The 22,567-nt window shown below is 52.2% G+C and overlaps 1 protein-coding gene across 1 annotated transcript; it reads left to right on the forward strand.

Moving 5' to 3' along the window:
* Window positions 1–1,128: 1,128 nt before the first annotated feature.
* Zdhhc19 (zinc finger DHHC-type palmitoyltransferase 19) lies at window positions 1,129–10,703 on the forward strand. The gene is made up of 10 exons (XM_021635322.2): window positions 1,129–1,201; window positions 1,339–1,420; window positions 1,527–1,674; window positions 2,202–2,323; window positions 2,720–2,859; window positions 3,457–3,629; window positions 3,923–4,028; window positions 9,764–9,849; window positions 10,208–10,393; window positions 10,553–10,703. Exons 3-10 carry the CDS (start codon window positions 1,529–1,531, stop codon window positions 10,578–10,580), a joined length of 987 nt encoding a protein of 328 aa, XP_021490997.2. The 5' UTR covers window positions 1,129–1,201; window positions 1,339–1,420; window positions 1,527–1,528; the 3' UTR covers window positions 10,581–10,703.
* Window positions 10,704–22,567: the final 11,864 nt, after the last annotated feature.

The following is a 22,567-nucleotide window of genomic DNA, read 5'->3' on the forward strand; positions in this document are numbered from 1 at the left end:
GGATTGGCTGTAACAGATTATGATGCCTCTGTTTCTGAGGCAGGTTTTTTTTTTTTATACGAAAAATCATAACCAGGTAACAACCAGGTAACCAGCTGTAGGAAGTGAGGGGGGCCAGCATTACATCTTTTTGACTGACTAAACATAATCTATTTTGTTCAAATTGTATTGTGTCGGATCCAGGTAGCTAGGCAAAGCACTTTAAGCTGATTGGCTGTGGTTTAGAGGAGGGGAGCTCTTGGGTGCTTTCCAGCTTTCTGGGAGTAAGGAACATAGCAGGATGTTGCAATCTTCAACTCAAGCAGAACCAGCACTTATCATCTATTGTTTTATTCTAAGCAGCAAGTATTGAACTGGTATCCTGGATGGTCTCAGGCACATAATTTCACCTTATGATCAAAATGGAGACTTAGTGGCAAAATGGCTTCTGATATGCTGAAGGTTATAGCAGGTGTTCACAGAGGAGCCATAGTTGTGCTAAGAACTAAAGGAGGTCTCAACAGAGGGGCTATAGAGTTTAAGCAGGTTATATTAGCCATTCTGACACGTGTTAGACGGATCTCAGCATCTTGATTTTCATGTCCCTGATGGCTAAGGATGCTGAACATGTTTTTTTTGGGGGGGGCACGGCACTTCTCGGCCATTAGAGATTCCTCTGTTGAGAATTCTGTTTAGATCTGTACTCCATGTTTTTGTTTGCTTGTTTTTTCTTTTTAAAGACAGAGTCTCTCTGTGCAGCCCTGGCTGGCCTGGAACTCTGAGAAGTCATGTGACAGAGAGATCCTGTGACTGGAGAGGAGTCAGTCCTACTTCTTAAATAGTGACCTGCTAAATGAGGGTCCCATGGAGACTCCATAAGTCGCTTTGAAAGTCAGTGTCCCTGCTAACCCCTCTCTTGAGGCCTCTAGCACACCAACAGGGCTGCATCACGTGACTTTCTGGGGGGAAAACCCCAGCAGCCTCCAAGGAAGCCTGAGGCCAGGCTGGGGCTCCTTGGACTCTAGCATGAGAGGTGGGCAGGACAGTTGGAATCCAAAGTGACCGACAGGAAGCAGCCAGAGCCCCCATTCCTCTGCCTCTGTGACATCACACTGACACTTTTTTCTCCCCCTCCTCTCCTGGGCTGTGGCTTCTGTTGCCATGGCAACGAAATTCTGAGAGTCAACAGAGGAAAGAGCAGCTAGTGTCTCATAGTTCCCCTGTGAGTATGGGGGTCATGCCCCACCTCGTTTGTGTGTGTGTGTGTGTGTGTGTGTGTGTGTGAGAGAGAGAGAGAGAGAGAGAGATCCAAAGTTAGTTGTCTTCCTTAATTAATCTCACTTTACTTTTTGCGACAAGGTCTCTCGCTGAATCCAGAGCTTGCCTTTCCGGCTGGACTGCCTGAGCAATAAGCCCTAGGATCCTCTTGTGGCTTCTAAAGGTATACACTTACACTCCCTGCTTTCACGGGGACCCGAGGATTGAACTCGGGCCCTCACGCTTGCACAGCGAGCGCTTTGCCAAGTGAGCCATCTCCTCTGCCCTAGCCATGCCTTTCTTGAAGGATGCTGTGACACTTGTGAAGGAACCGCAGAAGCTGCCCATGGCCCCGCTCTCATGGTTCCCGCCAAGCCTGTTTGCTGCCTTCAACGTCACACTGCTGGTCTTTCTGAGTGGCCTTTTCTTCGGGTTCCCGTGCGTGTCCCAGGCTGTCTGTTGGGTTTCTTATACGGAAGGGGGAATAATAAAAATGTAGTACAGAGGCAGGGGAGTTGCAGGAAGCAGCTCTGGAAGGCTTGGGGAACAACGGTCTAGTCCGAGGGAAAGACATGTGCAGGCAGCCAGGTGTAGTGGCGTACGCCTTTAAATCCCAGGCAGAAGCAGGCAGAGCTCTGTGAGTGCAAGGCCAGCCTGGTCTACAAAGAGTCCAGGACAGCCAGGGCTTCACAGAGAAACCCTGTCTTGAAAAAAACAAAAAACAAAAAACAAACAAACAAAAAACCAAAGAAAAGAAAAGGAAAAAAGGAATGTGCAGGCATAGGATTCTGGGGAATTAGGACATAGAGGTGGGTGACATTTGGTGGGGCCTCTGTAAGTCTGTCCCTTGCCAGGATACTCAGAGCTGGCTTTAAGTTCTGTGAGTTTCTGACCCAGCTGGACGGAGCCTGGGGAGGAGCTCCAGGCTGCTCCAGCTCAAGGACTGAAAATGGCTCTGGTCTCAGTTGTAGGTGGCTGGTTCAGAACGGAGAATGGGCCTTTGCCATGGTCACAGGCCCACTCTTCACCCTCACCTTCTGCAGTCTGGTGTCGCTCAACTTCTCAGACCCTGGTATCTTACATCGAGGTGAGGACTCAGCCCCCTGCAAGGAGGAGGTGGCACCCCAAAAGGCTGGGGATCCCTTTACCCCAGGACAGCACTGCTCGGCTCTAGAGTTTCATTTCCTGAGCCACCAAGGCGTGGAAAACACCTAAGCAGGATCCTGGCTGGTTTGCAATCGCTTCAGAAGGGTGAAATGTCTTCCCGCTACACAAAGCTTCAAGCGTTCTGAACACAAGGCTGGAGCAGGCCTCCACCAACACTTCTCTGTCTCTGTCTCGGTCTGTCTCTGTGTCTATGATGGCCAGCTAGCCGAGTAAGGCCAGGAATTCCCTTGTCCACCTCTTCCCCACACCCCCTGTGCCTAGCCCTGCTACAGGGCTGCCCCGAGCAGCAGTATAAGGGTTGTCTCCCTCATGTCAGGCTCCACCGATGAGGACCCCATGACGGTGCACGTGGTGTGCGTGAACCAGCGGGCTTTCCGCCTGGAATGGTGCGCCAAGTGCTGCTTCCACCGCCCGCCGCGGACCTACCACTGCCCCTGGTGTAACATTTGTGTGGAGGTGAGTGTCCCCTTACCGGCTGCCCGGCTGCTGACCTGTCGCCTAGACCCGCTCAGAGCCCTGAGGTGTCTCATCAGACTCGGGCCAGGGGTCGGTGTGAGAGTTAGCCATGACAGGTGAGGGCCAAAGGATGACTGTACGTCTGTCCACCTGCTCTTGGTCCTTCACGCAGGTGGCCGCCCCTGGGCCAGGGTCTGTCCAGGGAGGCGGGCTCATCAGCCTGGGTACATCCGAGTGTTCTGGCTCTGGGGAAGGGGGCAGGAAGGACAGCCTCTATCCGATCTCCTGCTTCGCTGTCACTGGACATCTAAACCCTTCACTTGGCTCTAGGCCAGATCTGGGAACTTGCCCTGCCCTCCTCTCCTCTTCACCTAATAGAGGCCCAGAGAGAGTGAAGCTGCAGGGCGATTCTCACAGAACACGAGCAGTCTCTGGGAGGCTCAAGGACCCCGGGGGACCCCAGTTGTGTTCTACCTGGAAATAACAGCATTAGGGACTTTGGTCACCAGGATTCTTCCTGGGGGGAAAGTCAGTGACATCGAGGGCTGAGCTGTTTGGGAACGGATGCTGGAGGCCCTGTTCCTCTCCCTGTCACAGGACTTCGACCACCATTGCAAATGGGTCAATAACTGCATTGGCCACCGCAACTTCCGCCTCTTCATGCTGCTGATCTTGTCCCTCTGCCTCTACTCAGGAGCCCTGCTGGTCTCCTGCCTGATGTTCCTAATTCGCGCAAGCCATCTGCCCTTCTCCGTGGACAAGGCAATGGCGTATCTACACATGCCCAAGGGCCCGCGTGAGGAGCAGTGGGGAGGGGTTGAGGCAGGTGAGAGATGAGGTCTTAGAGGGTCGAGTGGGCGATGGGTGAAGCTAGCAGGAGAAGCCACTTGAGAGGCTAACGGAAGTAGGGAAATGGATGGAGTAAATAAAATAAAAGAACCTAGTAGGGCCATAGAATAATGAAGCCTAAAAGGGACAAGCAGGCCAACAGCGGGGTGGGGGATGTGATGGGAGGGAGCAAGGAAGACGAGATGGACCGGGCGTGGCTCCTTAACTGGTTGAGCATCCTGGTGGCTGTGCCCGCTGCGGGCTTCCTGATTCCTCTCTTCCTGCTGCTGCTGATCCAGGTCATATCTGTGAGCTCAGCGGAGCGCTCCTTCGAGAGCAAGGTATGTGAGCGGAGCGTGGCCGCTGGAGGTCTGGCTGTGGGGAGCGTCCTGCGTCCTCGGCTCTCCCTGCCCTTGGCCCTGAAGGGACCCCTGTCCTGAGCAGCAGCGCAGACCACAGCGCCACCTGCTGGAGCGCGGTGCTCGCTCTCCGTCCCGGGTGCCATGGCTGTGCGCTAGGCTGCCAGCGGTTTTGAGGGCTCGGGTATCAGGCATAGACGATGGCACTTACCCTAGACCATACCAAGAGAGGCCAGTCCCGGGCTGGGTAGTTTGGACTGAGAGAAGGAGCTAAGAGTTAAGCAGGCCCGACACGCCACTCTGTGTGCCCCTGATGTGCTTTCAAAGGAGCAGAAGACAAGAGGAACTGATGTTACCAGCTTTGTGAAAGGACTAGGGAGCCAGAAAATAATTCTTTTCTCCTCCTCCTCCTCCTCCTCCTTTTCCCCCCTCCTCCTCCTACCCCTCTTCTCCTCCTCCTCCTCCTCCTTCTTCTTCTTTCTTCTTTCTTGACCTCTGGAGTTAATGGCTGAGAGCATGTTGGTAAGAGAGTGAGGAAACAGCTCTGATTTGGGCGCTGTCGATTGAGCAGACCCCTCTGAGGCGGTCACATTAAAGGGGTCAGTAAAATCAAGCGTGGGACCTCGTCTTGGTGCAGTGGAAACCCCGCAGTCATGGTAGGGGTATCTGACCGTCTTTTGTAGTGGGTTTGTCTTCCTATTCCAGGCCCGGGCAATGGCTGATTTGTTTTCCACCTGTTGTTGCGGTTTTTAATGTTCCAGAATCCCACATAAATGTCATCACTGCCTTCCGACTCTGCCTTGCCTTGCTTAGCCCACACACCTGCTGTTTTCGTCTGTTCATTCCTCTTTTCTGCTGCGTAGCACTGGCATTGTATGGGTGCTCTACGGATTATCTGTTCACCAACTGGAGGATTTTTACATTTCTAGTTTGGGGTGATTATAAAATGGACTCAGTCCAGACACTGATGTCCAGAACGTAAGCTTTCCTGTCGGGTAAATTCTTAGGCGAGGCGCTGCAGGGTCACACGGAAGCTGGGTTTAATCTTATAACAAACCACCAGATTGTCTTTCAAACCACCGCTTTGCATTCTTGCAGCGATATATGAGAATTCCAGTTGCCAAAGACTCGACCCTGTCAGAGGGTTGTTGAGGTTTTTTGTTGTTGTTGTTGTTTTTGTTTTGTTTTTGTTTTAAGCCATCTAGTATATGTGTGGTGACATCCTGAAGTCTTGATTTATTTTTCCCTCATGAGAGTGTCACCAAGCAGTATACCTCTCCTCGTCGTGTGTTTTTTTGAGACAGGGTTTCTCTGTGTAGCTCTGGCTGTTCTGGACTTGCTTTACGTACCGGGCTGGCCTTGAACTCACAGAGATTCACTTGCCTCTTCATCCTGAGTGCTGGGGTTAAAGGTGTGTGCCACCATACCCGGCTTGAGTAGCATGTCTTTGGTGTAATGTATTCTCCAAGATTTTGCTCGTTTAAGAATTGGATTCTATTCTCTTTTTTTATGAGTACTTTGTGCATTCTGGATTCGGGTATGTGTTTAAAAAATATTTTCTTGAAATCTACAGCCTGTTACTTCATTTTCTTTTCCGTGTGTTCCAAAGAGAAGTTTTTGATTGTGATGAAGTGTTTGTGTTTGTATCCGTGTGCATGGTGTGTATGTGTTTGTGTGTCCGTGTGTACTTGTGTATGTACATGTATGTGTATGGTATGTGTGCTTGTATATGTGCATCTGTGCTGTGTGTGTGTGTGTGAGTGTGTGTGTGTGTGTGTGTGTGAATGCTCACACATGCCAAAATGGTTCTTGTGCATTTGGTGTCATCATTAAGAAATCTTTGCCTAATAATCCAAGGTCACAACATTTCATGTGTTTTTCTACAGAAATTTTGTGGGTGTAGATTCTACCTTTTGATCTATGATTTCTTTGGGCTTAAATTCTGTATGTGGTAAAGACTTGCTTTTATTTTTTTATGTGTATCTGTGTTTGCCTGGATGTATGTTTGTGCACCACATACATTCTTGGTTCCCATGGTATCCAGAAGAGGGCATCAGATCCCCTGGAACTGGAATTATAGTTCTGAGCCTCCATGTCCTCTGCCAGAACAGACAGAGGTCTTAACCAGTTCCCAAAACTTGCTGTTTGCATATCTACACCATTTGTTGGAGAGGTTTTCTTCCTCCGTTTTAGTGGGTTTTTGTATATTTATTTTAAAAAACAGAACTGGTCAGGTCGACATGATTTATTTCTCGATACCGTGTTTCTGCCCTTCCTGTACAGTCTTGTTTATTATTGCTTTATAGTTTGGAAATAGCACAAAAGGAGTTCTATACTGGTTTTTTTTTTTTTTTTTTTGAGATTCTCTTGTCTGTTTGTTCTTTGGAGGGAAATTTGAGAGCCAGCTTGAAACTTTCTACAAATCTGGGGTCTTTATCAGAACTCTGTTGACCTGTAGAGCAGGAGACCATTTGGGGATCCATAAATATGCTTCACCTTATATTTATTTAGGTTTTTGGGTGTTTTGTTTTGTTTTGTGCTATCTTTTGTCATTGCTTTTGTAGTATGTGGCTTTTGTACACATTTCATTAGATAGTAGCTTGACTAACTGCTGTTTTAGGAGGACAGGTGGGCAGCATTACTGGGACAACTACAGACAGACAGACAGCTTTAAGACAGACAGACAGAGCATCCCCAGCCTACTCACTACCCAGTCATCTCACCACCCCAGTTTTCACTCTCCTTCCACCCTGTGCTCTTCTGCTCCAGCCTTCCTTATTGGCCCAGTAGTCAATATGCTTTTTCTCTCTGGTGTCAGTCATCAGTTCAGTTTCTGCCACACAGCAGGTTTTTGTTTTCCCCAAGATTTATTTATTTAATGTATATAAGTGCTCTATCTGCATGTACACCTGTAAGCCAGAAGAGGGCACCAGATCCCAGTTATAGAGGGTTATGAGCCACCATGTGGGTGCTGGGAATTGAACTCTGGAAGACGTCTGGAAGAGCAGACAGTGATCTCAACCACTGAGCCATCTCTCCAGCCCCATCCTCCATCTTCCCTCCCCCAACAACAGTTTCTCCTCTGATGTCCTGTGGTTCTAGTCCCTAAGTCAGCCCCAGCTCATTGCTTTCTTCTGTTCATAATCAGGCCTTCCCAGTCCAGGATCTCCAACCTCAAGGGATTTAAGGGTGGTCTGAATTTCGGGGTCCACCAGACAGGGCTGTTTCTTCTTTCTGGCAGTATCCAGTTCACCTGATCGCATATGCCAGCTTTCATTTTCCCAAAACCAGGCAGAAGCTCCCTTTGGATCCCCTGCTTGCTGGCTCATAGCAAGAAGTCTATGGATGGACCACATCAGATCTCAACTCCACAACATGCCTGTGGGGGAGGCCTGGGGTGTTACTTAGCCACCAAGTCACTCAGGTTCTCACTATAGAGAGGGAAAGCATGGGTGAATTTGTATAAGGCCCTTTGAATAGTAGCTCATGCACTGGGGAGCCTATCTGTTACCTTGATCACCATCTCCCTTTTCTGTGCCTGTCCTGTCTCACAATCAGAGCAAAGCCCTTAGCTAATGCCGTAAGCCTCAGCTCCACCTGCTAAGACCTTGCCTGGGTCCTCCAGCTGCATTCTCACCTTCTGGCCTACTTCAGCCCAAGCCCACCCTCAGCACCACGTTGATGCTCCCCTCAGCAAGTGTCCAAAGCCAGTGGACACTCCTGACTTCCACTCTGTGAGCCTCACACAATAGCACTCTGCCTGTGGCTCGGCAGGTGACAGCCATGTTGCCAAGGTGGCCGAGGGACTTGCTTTTCTAGCATGATGCCCTTTCTCTGTGCTGGCCTGGCCACCCCTCAGTGTTCAGGACACTGCCTCACAGCTGCCCACATCACAGGGACAGCTGGGCTGGCTGTGTGGCTTGCAGTGTGCTCACGGGCCCCACTGCAGTGCCTAGAACATTTTGAGACCCAGAGCTATGATGAGCTGGGCCTTTGGCTTACTGGTAGAGCACATGGCTTAGCAAACACAGGGCTCTGGCATTCTAAGCACTAGAAAAATCAAGGATAAATGAGGGAACCAACAAACCAATGATAAAGCATAGGTGGAAAAGGAAAGAGAGAAAGAGAGAGTGGGGGAGAGAGAGCAAGGAGTTGGCAGAGAGCAGGACAGGAAGATGCCATTTGATTTGGGTCTTGGAAGAGTGCTGGGGCGTTTGAGACACAGAATAGGGGTAAGAGGAAGCCCAGGCGTGTGCAAGGCTGTGGGAGCTCTTCAGAGCTACTGGATTCTCTTCTTGTCTGAGAGGACATGCCCCTGCAGGCAAAGGAGCATGCTAAGATTGATTGGTTAGGTCCTACAAACCAAGCCTTTTCAGTGTCATACAAATCAACATTTTTCTATTCCTCGTATACATCTTGCTGACTGTTTTCCACATAACTTTGAAAATTCTGCCAATTGTATCAAATCTTTCTAAACATTGGCTCAAAATTCCTAGTGAGCAACTGTTTCTCTTAATTGCCCTAGACACCTTGAAGGAGACAGGCATTTCCATAGCGGAGTGGCTGGTTGTAGCTTTTGGGCCACGGCAGGATAGTCCGGGATGGTTCTGAATGGGATCCTGGCTTCTTCTGGTGGAGTGTTGAGGATCAAAGTCTTGATGACAGAGCCTGGGGCACAGGGCAGTTGAGAGCAGGTGATGCTGGGCCATTTTTTTCATTATGACTAAGGCTCTCTAAGTTGGGTTGAGGCTTGATCTGCAGGAAGTTGGGGTCTCAGTATGAGTGGGAAGGGGGAGTGGAGAGGGGAGAGGAGACCCTAGTTAAGAGTGTTCAGGGGGCCAGACAGTGCTGGTGCACGCCTTTAATGCCTGCACTGGGGAGGCAGAGGCAGGAGGATCTCTGTGAGTTCAAGGCCAGCCTGGTCTACAGAGCGCGTTCTGAGACAATCAGGGCTACTCAGAGAAACCCTGTCTTGAAAAACAGAGAAGCAAAAAAACAACATAAAAAAGGAGTGCCCTAGGCATGCTGACACAGGGGCTCACCCCTTTAACCACAGCCACAGCACTGAGGATCCCTGCGATTTTAGGGCTAGCCTGGGTAGCAAAAGTAAGTTCTCGGCAAGTTTGGTCTACAGAATGAGACTCTGTCTCAAGACAAACAAACAAAAGGAAGGGGAAGGATTTGAACTCTGAGCTTGACCTTTGCCATATCACCACATGCGGGGCAGGTTTTCCTAGACCGCGTAATTCTGGCTGGGGAAAATCTGACTCGAATCACTACCAACCTTCCAGGCGGTGAAATCCAACGAAGACATTCAGAAAGCAAATAGGAGCGGGAGGCGGGAAAGCCAGGAAACGCTGGGCTGTCTGTGCAGGGCCTGAGTGGGTACGGGAGGATCTGAACGTCTGTCAGGAAGAAGGTCAGAGGAAGCGTTATGTGTGGCCACAGAGAGTAAAGACTACACAGGGCCATACAGGTGATGGGGAGCTGGAGAAGGCAAGAGAGGAGAGAGGTGGGCACAGTGTTATTAACACCAGCTCAGAACTGGGGTGCTTTTCCCGGGAACCCGGGAAAGCGAGGAGCCCAGCTCACTGTCCAGCCTTCTTGCCCTTCTTTGTAGTCCGGCCGCAGCTGGGCCTGAGCTAACTGGCTGAGGGCCAGGGCGGCCGCTGTGCCCCACGGGCCAGGTCTGACGGCCCCTTCTCATCCCCTTCCAGTGCAGGTACCATCAGGGGTACAATCCCTTCGACCAGGGCTTTCCCAAGAACTGGTATCTCACAATGTGTGCACCGCTGGGCCCCAAGTGAGTTGGGAACTCAGGCGTCTGAAGGGTGGACCCCGGGGCTGGCGGCTGAAGTAGCCGCTTACCCTAGCTCTCAGACCTGGTACTGTTCAGGCCTCCTCACCTCCCCCATCCTCCACTCCCCACCTCCCTCTTCCCCACCCTGCCTCCCCTCCCCCACCCACCCCCACCTCCCGCCTGACCCAGGGACCAATTGTGAGCCCTTCTGAGGACTTTTGCCTCAAGGCACAGGGTTGAAGGGGGAGCTGCAGTCAGAAAAATCTGGCCTAGCTGACCCCTGTTCCCAAACTGAGAGAGAGGATGGGGCCTCGGCTAAGAAGGGCATTGACTCCCCGCACCTGGCCTCTCGCTTCTTCAGGTACATGTCTGAAGTGGTCTGTCTGCAGCGACCAGTGGGGACAGAATGGATCCGTGAGAATCGGCCACCCTCACCGCCCCGTTCTCCCGAACACTGTACCCCAGGTCCCCCCAATCCTCAGCCCCAACCTCCGCACACGGGAGGGAAGGGCCCCCCAGGCAGCGGTGAAGCTGTGTTCTCCAGGAGGTGAGGAGGTGGAGGGCGTCCGTGGAAAGGTTCCCAGGGGGTGGGGCCGGCCCGGAAGCTGGACCCTGAAACGGGGTGGTCCCGGGGTCGTTGGGTGGAGCACGGGGTTGCTGGAGCTGGGGAGGCTGGGGGGAGCCTGCCTGTGTCCACTCTGTTTAGATCCATGCCAGCTCAAGGCTCTCCCTGATGTCAGAGGCCTCTGGACGGTACGCGCGCAGGTGCACACAGAGCCAGGAGCGCCTGAACTTGTGCCTCCCGATCTGAGTCCGCGTGGTCCCGGTGGACCCAGTCCCTGTTGTTTCATTGGTGGGAGCACTGACACCCACCAAGCCTCATTAAATATTGGTTGTTGGTTTCTGATGAGGGTGTCCAGGTCTGTTCAAGGGACGTGGGGACAAAGGCCTCCAGGGATGGGCGAGCCAGGATCCCTGGAGGCCCAAGCTCAGAGTTTATCACCGCTTGGGCAGGGCACTAAAAAAAAACTTCTGGGCCAACAGTATTAACTGCAGAGCGCGGGCGATGATGTGAGAGAAAAACCACCAGTCAAGTCTGCTCTAGGGAAGGAAGCAGCCTCATCCCTGCAGTACCTGTACCTGGCTGCAGAGGGCGCGCACTGCCCTGGGAACGCTTAAGTCCGGCTTGGGTTGCATTGTGGGTTGGAAAGCCCTCAGGCTAGGTGGAGGTATCCTTCCGGTGGCCACTCTTAAGAGATCTGGAGGAAAGTAGGGCGCTCAGTCTCACGCTCAGCCTCATCTTTACTGCAACCAAGTCTTATTTTTTATACACTCCCAGACTGCACCTGTGCCTGGGGTAACCCAAGGTCCTATGAGTCTTCAGGTCCCTGGAAGTGAGGCACATTCATCTGTAGCTTTACTAGTGGCCACAGTGCGGGCTTGTGTGATGCAGGACATCTCTCCAGCCCTTTAGACAATAAAGTTCTGCCCCACTCCAACCCTGATCCCCACCTCTCCCTGGAAGCCCCAGGCTCCTCCCTGTCAAGTTTGTCAGCTCTCCCTGCTCTGCTTTTGACCCTCAGGGCTGCGGGCTGGCTCATTTTCAACGTCAGGAGCATCTTTGGAGCTTGAATCTTTTCTCCAGTTTCACCCTTGCTCAATTGTTCTAGTTGGAGTTTGGATATATGTCATTGGAGTATGAAAAGTCAGCCCAGGGCAGGCATGGAGTCCCATTACTTTAATCCCAGCACTCGGGAGGCAGAGGCAGGAGGACCTCTGTCAAGGCCAGCCTGGTCAACATAGCAAGTCAAGTTCCAGGACAGCCAGGACCACATAGGCCTTTGTCTCAAAACAAAACAAACAAAACTACAAACCCTGAGTCCAGCTTGCAGATGGCCCTTGCAGATGGTGGCAGGGACTACATTTTGGGTTATTATGGGGTACAATTAACTGTAGAGCTAAAGCAGCTCTGCAGTTACATGGCAGACACGGACAGGAATAGCGCTTCTGAGCCAGAGCCCAATTGTGTGTTTACATTGGAGTGTGCATCTCCTGTGTGTACGGAAGGGAGCATGCCACCTTCAAGAAGATGGCAAGAATAGGGCAGTCGGGTTGCTCCTTACTTCCCCCAGAGAATAGCTTCCCAGGTAGCCTGGGATCAGGGGAATAGAGGCCTCCAGGCGCCTAGGCCAAGGCTTGGAGTAAATCTTGCAACTTCCTGGCTTGGGAGGGTACTTGCTGAAGTTCCAGCATAGATAGGGGCTTTAGGGAGCTCGCCCGTCTTCAGCCCTGCCTGGCTTGGGGCAGGACTCATTTTTTCTAGCTCCTGGGTATGCAGGCTCAGGCAAGGGGCCTTCAGAGGCTTAAGCCATGTTATTGTTCCTAGCCCCTTAAGGCCTCAGTGACCCCCCACAAGGCAAGGATGCGCTTTTCTTCAGATTCTCAGAGGCCCTGACTCCTCCGAAGGCAGTCAGTCACTCCTGCTCTGGGGTAAAGATTGTAGGTCTCTCTGCTCTTCCTAACCGAGAGTTTCTCTAGGCCTAAGAAGGGTTTGGCCCACCTTCATTCTCTCTGATGGTCCTTCTGCCAGACCTCAGGCCAGGCTGGAAGGCTTCAAATCCCACCTTCCCCTCTGCCACTCCTTTCTGGAGAACTTGCCTTTGCTTCTCAGATGTATCCCGCCCAGTCCTTGGCCAACAGATAAGGTAGGAGCTGTTATCAGAGTCCCATGGAAAGGGGGGGGGGGCTGCTGTCCATATGCCCAGAAAGCCCTGCCACCCTCAGCGTGAGGGCCAGAGCCAGGAATGACCATGTGCCAAGTGGTAGCTGGAGCCCCTCCCTGTAGGATCCTAGCCAGCCAGCTCCTAGAGCCAAAAATAGCTCCAGAGTCATCCTCCTGGCCTTCTGGGAGGTCAAGACTTGTAGGGTAAGACAAGCCTTGAGGGACTGACCACTCAGCCCTGCTGCCAACTCGTATGCCTGGTATAAGTCACTTCCCTTTGCTCAGCCCAGCGGTCCCCACAGAGTCACAGGCTTTGAGCGTCCTGAGGAGGATGAGGGCCTGAGACCGTTCATTTCCCAACCCACCACCACCAGTTTGAGACAGGGTTTGGGGCTAGGGAGGGAAGCGGTTGGCTAAGATAACCTGATGGCAGACATGGCAGCAAGCCTGGGCGCTTGCTCTCAGGGTTCCCAGGAGACCACTGCCAGTTGCTCTTAGCCTCCAGCAAGGGAGCCTGGGCTGTGAGTGCAGAACCAGACTCTTGCCTCAGGCTCTGATAAGGCAGAGCTTCTTCATCCCACTGGGGCGCTGATAAGGGGGCCCGCTGAAGGCCTCTCCATCCTGGGCCACCTGATAATGGGTTCCTGCAGTCTCTGGCTCGCCCCACCCTGCTCTGCCTTAACCACCCCACCTAGGTGTGTGTGTGGGGCCTGCAAGTGTCTGAAAGAGTGGGGCAGGGCAGGGATGAGGGAGCAGAGGAGAATACTATGGAGTGACAGACAGGGTCAGACTCCTCACACCGCCAGGGCACAGGCGCCTTGCTGGTCACCCTCATGGACACCTGGGTCTGGCGTCAGGCCCCTAGGAGACCTCCGTCTGGGATTGTATGTCTTTAGTTGTTTAGCAAGCAGCTGGGGCCAAGGGATGGATCCTTGCTCCAGAGGACAAAACCTTTACTACTCACTGTCCTGTCAAGCCTGTGCTAGTTGTCCATAACAATTCCTTTCATCTTCCCATCAACGCTGTTCTAGTTTTAGGGAAACCAGCACTCAACAAACCAGTAACTTCCCCTGGTCATGCCAAGTGGGAGAGCCAAAAACCCTCTAGGCCCTTTCCCATGACACCTTCTTCAGTGTGAAGACAGATTGTGGGGCTTCTGAGATGAATGGTCCCAAGTCACAGCGTGGTCACATTGTCACGGGCACTGACGGGACAGAGCCACGCTCCAGCACGGGCCAGGGGCTGCTTAATCAACAGTGGTCTTCACTGTTAGAGGATGACCCTGGGGCCTCAGGAGGCAGGGCTTTGGATGACCTGCTCAGGACTTCAAAATGCCAGTTACCAAGGCGACAGAGTCCACTGCTGCCCCATTCAGAGTGGGATCCCTTGGGGCTGAGCAGTGATGGGGGAAAGGTGCTGCTTTAAGGGAAAGTCTGGGGAGCAGTAGCACGGCCTCAGGGCCACAGCTGTGCTCTTTAGTTAAGCAAGCTGCTTGTGCTTGGTTGCTCACGGCACCTCACCTCGGGCTGAAGGAAGTCAAGAGCCACTTGTTGTTCCTGGCTCCAGTTCCTCTGTGGCCCTGGGCTCCATTCAGCCTAACCTCGATTCACCTCTCTCTCCTTTCTAGTCCCCTGTCCTTCCCCTTCCTTCTGTCCTCTTTCCTGTCCCTTTCCTTCCTGCTGCCCTCCTGCTCTCCATTCCTTTCACTCCCTCCTCCTCCCCTGGCTTTTCCTGGATGATAACTTCCAGGAACACAAAGCCAGTGGAGGAGTTTCAAGTAGGGGCATCTAACTGTGATTCTTGGAAGCTGCAGGGTCTGGTACAGCACATGAGGGCTGGAGGCAGCATCTGTACAGGGCGCCTTTGTCTGCCTCTGCCAGGGCCTTTTTACAGCCCAGCCAGGCTAACTGCTTTCTGACTGGGCCGGTTTTGTTTTGCAATGAAAACCAGAGATTTCAAATGGGGGGACCCCATGGGCCATCTAGCCACCTCCCTTATTTCTCAGGGAGAAGGAAATGGAGGGTGTGGGCACCAGAGAGGGCTTCCCCTGCAGTCACACAGCTCATGAAAGCCTGAGCTGTCTCCAGGCGTCTGCCTTGTGCCCTTTTCTCACCCTGTGGTGAGAAAGCGGGACAGCTCCTGGCCTGTAAAACAGGCAGGGCCTAGAGACCTAGCCGCCTGGCATCAGCAAGCAGGACCATCAGGATGACGACAGTAATTACAGCGCCTTTGAATGCTTTTCTGTGTGGCCAGGCATTGGCTTAAGTGCTCTGCTTGCATTAGCTCATTTAGTCCTCAGGCGAGTGTGTGAGGAAGGGCACTGCTTGTGTCTCTGTGGGTATGACCCTGAGCGGCCCCAGGCCTATAAGAACAGGGCTCCTCCTGCCGTGGCCTGGAATTCCTTTTAAAGTTTTTAAGTGCTGGAGCTCAAACCCTGATTTCTTTTTTGTTAATTAGTTAATTTTTATTAATTAAATAAATTAACTTATTTACTTTATATTCCTTTCCTTCCAGGCCCTCCCCCTCACCTCACCTTCCCTCCTCCTGTTTTCCCGCCCCTTCATTTCTTCTCAGAGGAGGAGTGACTTCCCACGCCTTGGCATATCAAGTCGGACTGGACCCATCTTTCTTCTATTGAGACAAAGCTGTTCAGTTAGGGGAAAGGGATCGGAAAGTGGGCGACAGAGTCAGAGGCAGCCCCTGCTCCTACTGTTAGAGGTCCACATGGGGACCAAGCTGTACATCTGTTACATGTGGGGTAGGGGCTAGAACATGGATGCTCTCTGGTTGGTGGTTCAGTCTCCGTGAGCCCCTGGAGGTCCAGGTTAGCTGATTTTGTAGCTGTTTTCTTGGGATGTCCTTGACCTCTCTGGCTCTTTCAATCTTTCTTCCTCCTCCTCCATCAAATTTCCCAAACTACTGTTTGGCTGTGGGTCTCTGCATCTGTTTTCATCAGCTGCTTTGTGAAGCCCCTCGTGTATTGTGCTAGCCTCCTGACTGCAAGTATAGCAGAAGACTATCGGTAGTGTCAGCGACGGGCTCTCTCTCTTGACTTATGACTCAAGTTGGACCAGTCATTGATTGGCTGGGTTGGATGCATGGGTTGGTGTCTCCTTCCCTCTACTGCCAAACCCAGATTTTCACGTATTCAAGGCAAACTGAGGTACAGTTTAAAATTCTGAGACCAGGCGTCACCAAGTTATTCGGGGCAGTCTTGAACTCACTCTGAAGCCCAGCCAGGCAGGCCCTGAACCAGTGAGCTTCCTGCTACAGCCTCCAAGCAGATGGATCAGAGGCCTATGCCCCCTTGTCCCTCATACCTAAGATGCTGGCTCAATGACCAGGACTCTTTTTGCAGCGGGAAACAGCCCACTGGTTTGTACGTCTCTCTTCACAAGCCGTAGGCAAAAACAGAGAGACGCCTCCCTGCTGGCCGATTCCTGGCCAGGGCAGCAAGGTGCCTTGGAGACAGCTAGAGTCGCTCTCCAGAGATGCACGGCAGGAACCAGCTCTGCGGCTTCCTGCATTGTGTCCCTGACTCAGCCCGGCCTCTCGAAGTTGCCCTTCCGAGCCTGCCAACCGAAGAGTGGAGCCCATGTCTGGTATTGAATTCACTCTGGGATGTCTCTACAGGGCGTGGACTCTTCCTCTCTGACCAGGACTAAGGTGGGGTGGTTGGGAAGGGTGCAGTGAGCCCGTCACCTTAGTCTATGAGTCTAGGGACTCTGAAGGATTGCCCCCCTACCCTGTCCTGAGACTGAGTTAATGGTCTCACACACCCTGAATTTACAATCTTCCTGTCTCAGCCTTTCAAGTAGCCGGGGTTATAGATCTGGGCCACCAGGTTGGGTTCCCATCCTCTCCTGTTTCTGTCTGCTCTTTGGCCCTCTTGCCCTTTCACACACTTTGGATTGAGATGACTTGGAAAGAGCCAAGGCTTGAGGCGAGGCCACCTCGTTAACTCCTAGGCACTGAGCCTGGATCACCTTTCTGTGGTGACCTTCTCAGCTCCCTCTCCTTTAGCCAAGTTATCTTCCAGGGGAAAGAGCTAGGCTTGGTCTTGGGGGGGCAGGGGTGGGCCCCTTGGCTGCCAGCTGGCAGCACAGTCTGGAGCCCCCAAGCCCCTGATGTGGGACCCTGGGGTGAAAGTGTGTGTAAGGCTATGAGGTCCATCTGTATCCAGCTCGTTCTGACTGTCCATAGGGACTCGGGTGGTGAGCCTGGCTCAGACGCCAGGTTCTGGCTGCCTTGGGTACAATCCAGAGCAAAGAGGAAAGGAACCTTTTCCAAAGCAGAGACCAGGAGGAGGCACACAGAGGGCTCTTTGCTCTGGACCTGAAACCTTTCAGGTCTGTTTTCTTTAAGTATCCTGTAGCAGGAAAAAGCCCAAATCCAGACATTCCTAAAACATTCAGGTGGCTTTAAAGGAGCAATTTGTTTGGTTTTTTTTTTTTTTCACCCCACCAGTGGGATCTTGGGGACCTATGCCTGGAGTTTGTTTAGAAGGTCCACGCCCTTCCAGTTTGACCCATGCAGCGAGCAGCTGCACAGATGCGGCCGGAAATCATCCTGGAGCTTGCTTTTCCTACACTGGCCTGTTTTTGTTTTCTTTTGCTGTGCTGAAGATCAAACTCTTGTCCGTGTACTAGACACACACTCCCACCGAGTTCCATCCTCAGCCCAGCTTTTGTTTTGTTTGAAGTTGCTTTTCTTTGATCCCCAGCTGTAATGGCACTGTTGACCACACCCTTTTCCTGGAAAGTCTTTCCCTTGACCTCCGGGGTCAGACACACAGTGACTTCTGACTCAGTGCTCTGCCTGAGCCTTCTGAGGTTCCATCAGGGGTCCTGGCTCCCAGAATCTTCACCAATTCCCTGGCGGCCTCTCCAGTGCATCAGGCTTTAGCAGCAGCCTTTGTTTTCTGTGTTGGAAGGAACCCCGTAGAGACGGTGCACAAGATGAGCAGAAGCCCAAGGCTAGCCCAGTTTCTAATAGTGGGGCAGGAACAGCCACTGGGAAAGAGGAGCCTGAATTAGTATGAAGAAGCAGAAAAGCATGTCCCAGTGTGTCCCAAAGCTGGCCTTGGCCAAGAGGGAAACCGGAACCTTTTAGCAGCTTCACTTATCTTTCCTGTCTCAAGTTCCTTGTTATAGGGGCAGGGGGTAGGCCTGGATGGAAACGGGGAGTACTGGGAGAAGGGGCCTTGGGAGGGGGAAGCTGTTCAAAGCCTATTGCTGGGGAAGGGAGACGGTTTGGCTGAGCAAGCCTGATGACCTGGGTTCTGTCCCCACAGCCCACGTTGGAAAACAACAACCAAAAAATCCACACAAGATAAGGCACACCTGTCATCCCAGCACTAGAGCTGTGAGATAAAGGGGGAAATAAGAGCCATGCAGAAGGCTGGGTGTGGTGGCACATGCCTGTAGTCCCAGCACTCGGGAGGCAGAGGCAGGTAGATCTCTGTGAGTTCAAGGCCAGCCTGGTCTACAAATCCAGGACAGCCAAGGCTACACAGAGAAACCCTGTCTCGAAAAAAACAAAAACCAAACAAAAATAAAAAAATCACCCAGCAGCTGTCAGGCAGCTAGCATGGAGCAGGTAACACAGTGGCAGAAACAAGAGAGAGAGCCTGACTCAGCAAGGTAGAGAGAGAACCAGCCTCCCCAAGCCCTGGGACGCTCTGTACACCCGCGAGCACACACACACACACACACACACACACACACACACACACACACAAAATAACAAGGGAAGCGTATTGTCTACTCAAGAAAAGATGTTAAAAAAAAAAAGCCGGAAGCCTGAACTGGGTGGCGGTAGAAAGGTCAAGCCATCATTCACTCATCACGCACAGCGAGTCCAGGAGGCAACGGCAAAAAGTTTTAAAAAGAACGCACGTATTTGTATAATTAAACGCTATCTCCAGTTCCCTGTGGAGGGGCCAGATCGTGGCTCACTGGTTAGGGGGCACTGGCAGGGGACCACGAGCTGGCTCACCAACATCTACAGCTCCAGTTCCGAGAGGTCAGACCGCCTCTCCCCACCTCGGCTGGCACACCTGTGGGGCACAGGCACAGTCAGATACATAAAAACAAATCAACTAAGTAAAAGGCATTACACGCACGTTGTTTTTAAAAGGCTGGAGGCAAATTGATCAACTATGGCGATTGAGTAGGCGTTTCCTAAGAAGAGGGTTCTAGCTGTGGTTGGGGGTGGGAGGGCGTGTGCCAGGACAGCTGATTGCCGGGCCAGCTTTCCCCCTGCCTTGCTGGGTGACTATGAGAACCTTTCCCGTTTCATGCGTGGAACCGGGCACACTGGCACACTCCAGCTCAGATGCCACCTGAGAGTAATCAGGACCAGATGCCTATGGGCAGTTTTACTGGCACTGCTGGTGCTGCCCACCCCCATGCAGGCCCAGCCAGCCAAGCCCTCAAACCCAGCCTGGGCCCCTCTCCCAACCAGGGAGGAAGCGGCTCTGATCTCAAATTAGAATTACGCCTTTTTTTCTCTGCCTGGGTATGAATCATGAAAAGCCGCCTACACCATCAGCTGCGGCCTCAGGAACAAAGCCGAGACTTGAGGCAGAGCGGTTGCCTGGGCAGCCATCCTTGCTCTGAGGCGTCAGAAGGGAAAGGAGGGGACCACACGGGCACGTAGTCACAGGTGCCTTCGAATCCCGGGTCCCCGCTGTTCCCTTGGTGGGCGACAATGACTGCCTGTGTCACGACGGGGCGGTGGTCCTCCGTGGAACACTGGTCCCGGATGGAGCCGTTCCCTCTGCCTCGGAGTTGGGGTGGCAGAGGGACTCCTAGCTGCCAATCACAGCTGCGTCTCAGTCCCCATCCCTGTCCACTCCATTCGAAATGGATGTGGTGGCATCCATTTCGAATGGAGTGCTCGGAAAACCTGCTCCTCCTCTGAGTAAACTTCCGCCAGCAGGATTGGTTTTCTCTCTCCATCCTCAGGCCTCCATCCCGCCTGAACCCCACGCCTTCCTCCCCAGAAGCCTGCAGACCCGGAAGGTTCTGTCATCTTTCAGTTGGGGGCTGTTAACTCCGGTTCTCAGGGGAAGCGGCCTCTTCAGCAGCATAGGACATAACCCACACTGGTGTCCCCTGTCCCCTCTCTCTGAGCCGACCCCCAGCCACCTGCTGCTGTCTTCCTTCATAATGTTCCTGGTCAAACGACTTCACCCCTTTCCCTCAACCTGCACCTCACTTCTGTCCCCCCCCCCTTTTTTTCTTAACTCCTAAAGGAGAAGAAATTATGTCCATTCTACCACCAAACTTTAGTCAGCCACACAGTAAAGATAAACAGAGATTTTTTTGTTTGTTGTTTTTTTGAGACAGGGTTTCTCTGTGTATCCCTGGCTGTCCTGAACTGTAGACCAGGCTGGCCTCAAACTCACAGAGATCCACCTGCCTCTGCCTCCCAAGTGCTGGGATTAGAGGCGTGTGCCACACCCAACTTCCATCTTGTTTATTTTTCTTTTGAAAAAATTATTGTGCATGTGTGCATGATAAGCACTATGAAGGGAGTAACACACTTTTATGGTCTGCTGTAAAGTCACAGGGCAACTTCTGCAGAATCATTTCTCTCCACCTTTATGTGGGTTCTGAGAACTGAGCTCAAGTTGCCAGGTGTTTTTTTTTTTTTTCCTTGAGACCGAGTTTCTCTGTGTAGCTCCGGCTGTCCTGGAACTACCTCTGTAGACCAGGATGACCTCACACTCACAGAAATCCACCTGCCTCTGCCTCCTGAGTGCTGGGATCAAAGGTGTGTTGCCACTACGCCCACTATGTTGCCAGTTTTTGTTTGTTTGTTCGTTTTTTTTTTTTTCGTTTGTTTGTTTTTAACCTATGAGCCACCTCACATAAGGTAGCATCTCTCACTGAAGCCTGGAGCTCACTATTTTGGTTAGAATATCTGGTTAGGAAGCCTGGACCCGCTTGTCTCTGTCCTCCAGCACTGAGGCCACACGCGTGTGCTGCTGCACCCTCATATGCATCAAACTCAGGCCCTCACGCTCCCACGGAAGGCGCTTTGCCTGCTGAGCCCCAGCCCCATGAATAGTTCCAATGTCTGTAGTTGAGGCAATTATAAAGCTCAGTAACATGGCTAAAACTTACAGAAGTAGCCAGGCAGTGGTGGTGCACGCCTCTAATCTTAGCACGTGAGAGGCAGAAGGCAGGTCGATCTCTGAGTTTGAGGTCAGCCTGGTTTTCAGGACAGTCAGGGCTACACAGAGAAACCCTGTGTAACACCCCTATTTCATCCCCCTCAAAAAAAGCAAAAATAGACAGCAGTTTTCAGGAACTGTGCGTGTTTACAGAATGAAGACAAGCAGTGTCTTACCCTCCCCCAGAGAGGGTTCACCCCACCCAGCAGCCCCACTGAGCCAGGTAGGGCAGGGGAGGAGGATGTGTAGGACCCTCCACCTCAAGATGAGGCTAAGCTGAGGGAGGGCTTGAGTGTGGAGACTCACTGGTTGAGGGGGGAGAAGAAAGGAAACAGTGACCTCTGCTCGCTGGCCCAGCCAAGCAGCCATGGGAGAGGAGAACAGGGTAATTCACTGCAGAGGGGGAGGAGGGGGAGGGAAGGGGAGGAGAGCTCCACACGGGTGGGGCGGGCAGGACACAGAGGCTGGGCTTGTGGTTGGTTGGGGGTGAGAGGCAATTTCTGATACTTATTAAGAGAAACCTCAAAAAACCGTTCAGTTCCAGGAACTGTACTTCAGAGATTAGCCCACTCTCTTTTTATGAAGAAAAAGAACAAGAACAAAACAAAACAAAGCAAAACAACCTTAGCAACCCTTTTCTTAAATCCCTTGGGGATTTTTGGTTTTTTGTTGTTGTTGTTTGTTTGTTTTGTTTTGTTTTTGAGACAGGGTTTCCCTATGTAGGCTTGGCTGTCCTGGACTCCCTTTGTAGGTCAGGCTGGCCTCGAACTGACAGAGATCCGCCTGCTTCTGCCTCCCCAGGTGCCGGCATCACTGGTGTGTGCAGCTGCTCCGGCTTTGTATTCTTTTTAATTCCCTGGACTTAGCAGTGCCAGGGGAACTGCCTAAGAGCCTCCTGGATCCGTTCATTTATCACCCAGCCGCCTTATCTCTGGACTATAGCTGCAGAAACTGAAGCTGAAAGTAGCTGTTTGACCAGCTCAAGGCCAACAAGCCAGCGAGTGGCAGAGCTCAGATGGGACTGGGTATCTGCTCCCGGACCTATCAGGCCCGAGACTGCTGCCAATTATCGTGGCTGCCACGCGCAGCAGGCCGCAGGCCAGCCCTTTAGTGCCTGCTGCTGCTGCTGCTCCTGCTCAGGTAGCCCAGGCTGGCTTTCAGCTTCCTATGTATCCGAATCTGGTCTTGAACTCCTGTTTCCCCATGCTTCCACGTCTTCCCAAGCGCTGGGATTACAGGCCCATGCCACCGCCACTGGCCCTTGTTGGTTCTCTTTGAGCCAGTGTTTACCTCTCAAGCCCAGCCTGGAAGCCGCCATTAAACTTTAGGGCGACAACAGAGGAAAGGCAGAGAAATGGGTCAGCAGCGGGCACTCCAAAAGTGAGGAAGACACCTTTGGAAGGAGAGAGACAGAGAGACAGAGAGAGAGAGAGAGAGAGAGAGAGAGAGAGAGAAACAGAGAGAGAAACAGAGAGAGAAACAGAGAGAGAAACAGAGACAAAGCGGAAATCACCTCTGGCCTTTATATGGACTTGCACACACACATACATATACAGACTACATACACACACACATCATACACAAACACACACAATCTAGAAAACTAAACAGTCTCCAAATCCTTCACCTCAAGGTCAGGTCAAACTTCTTTTGAATTATCAACATTCATTTTCAACATTCTCTCTAATAAACACTCGACAATTGAAACAGAGGTCCCGGGGAAGGACCTTGCTAGCTTATCCACAGCATGCTTTGAAAGGTGTCTTGAGCCAATGCTGCAGGCCTTGAAAATGCCTCTGTGATGTGGGTGTCCCAAG

The sequence above is a fragment of the Meriones unguiculatus genome, chromosome 17 (assembly GCF_030254825.1).
Source record: "Meriones unguiculatus strain TT.TT164.6M chromosome 17, Bangor_MerUng_6.1, whole genome shotgun sequence".
Lineage (NCBI taxonomy): Eukaryota > Metazoa > Chordata > Mammalia > Rodentia > Muridae > Meriones > Meriones unguiculatus.

Excerpts from the sequence above, each read along its gene's own strand:
- Zdhhc19 (XM_021635322.2), top strand. The coding sequence starts at position 1,529 with ATGCCTTTCTTGAAGGATGCTGTGACACTTGTGAAGGAACCGCAGAAG. Across the intron at positions 2,324-2,719 it reads CCCTGGTATCTTACATCGAG|GCTCCACCGATGAGGACCCC; the intron begins GTGAGGACTCAG and ends CCCTCATGTCAG. Across the intron at positions 9,850-10,207 it reads TGTGCACCGCTGGGCCCCAA|GTACATGTCTGAAGTGGTCT; the intron begins GTGAGTTGGGAA and ends TCGCTTCTTCAG.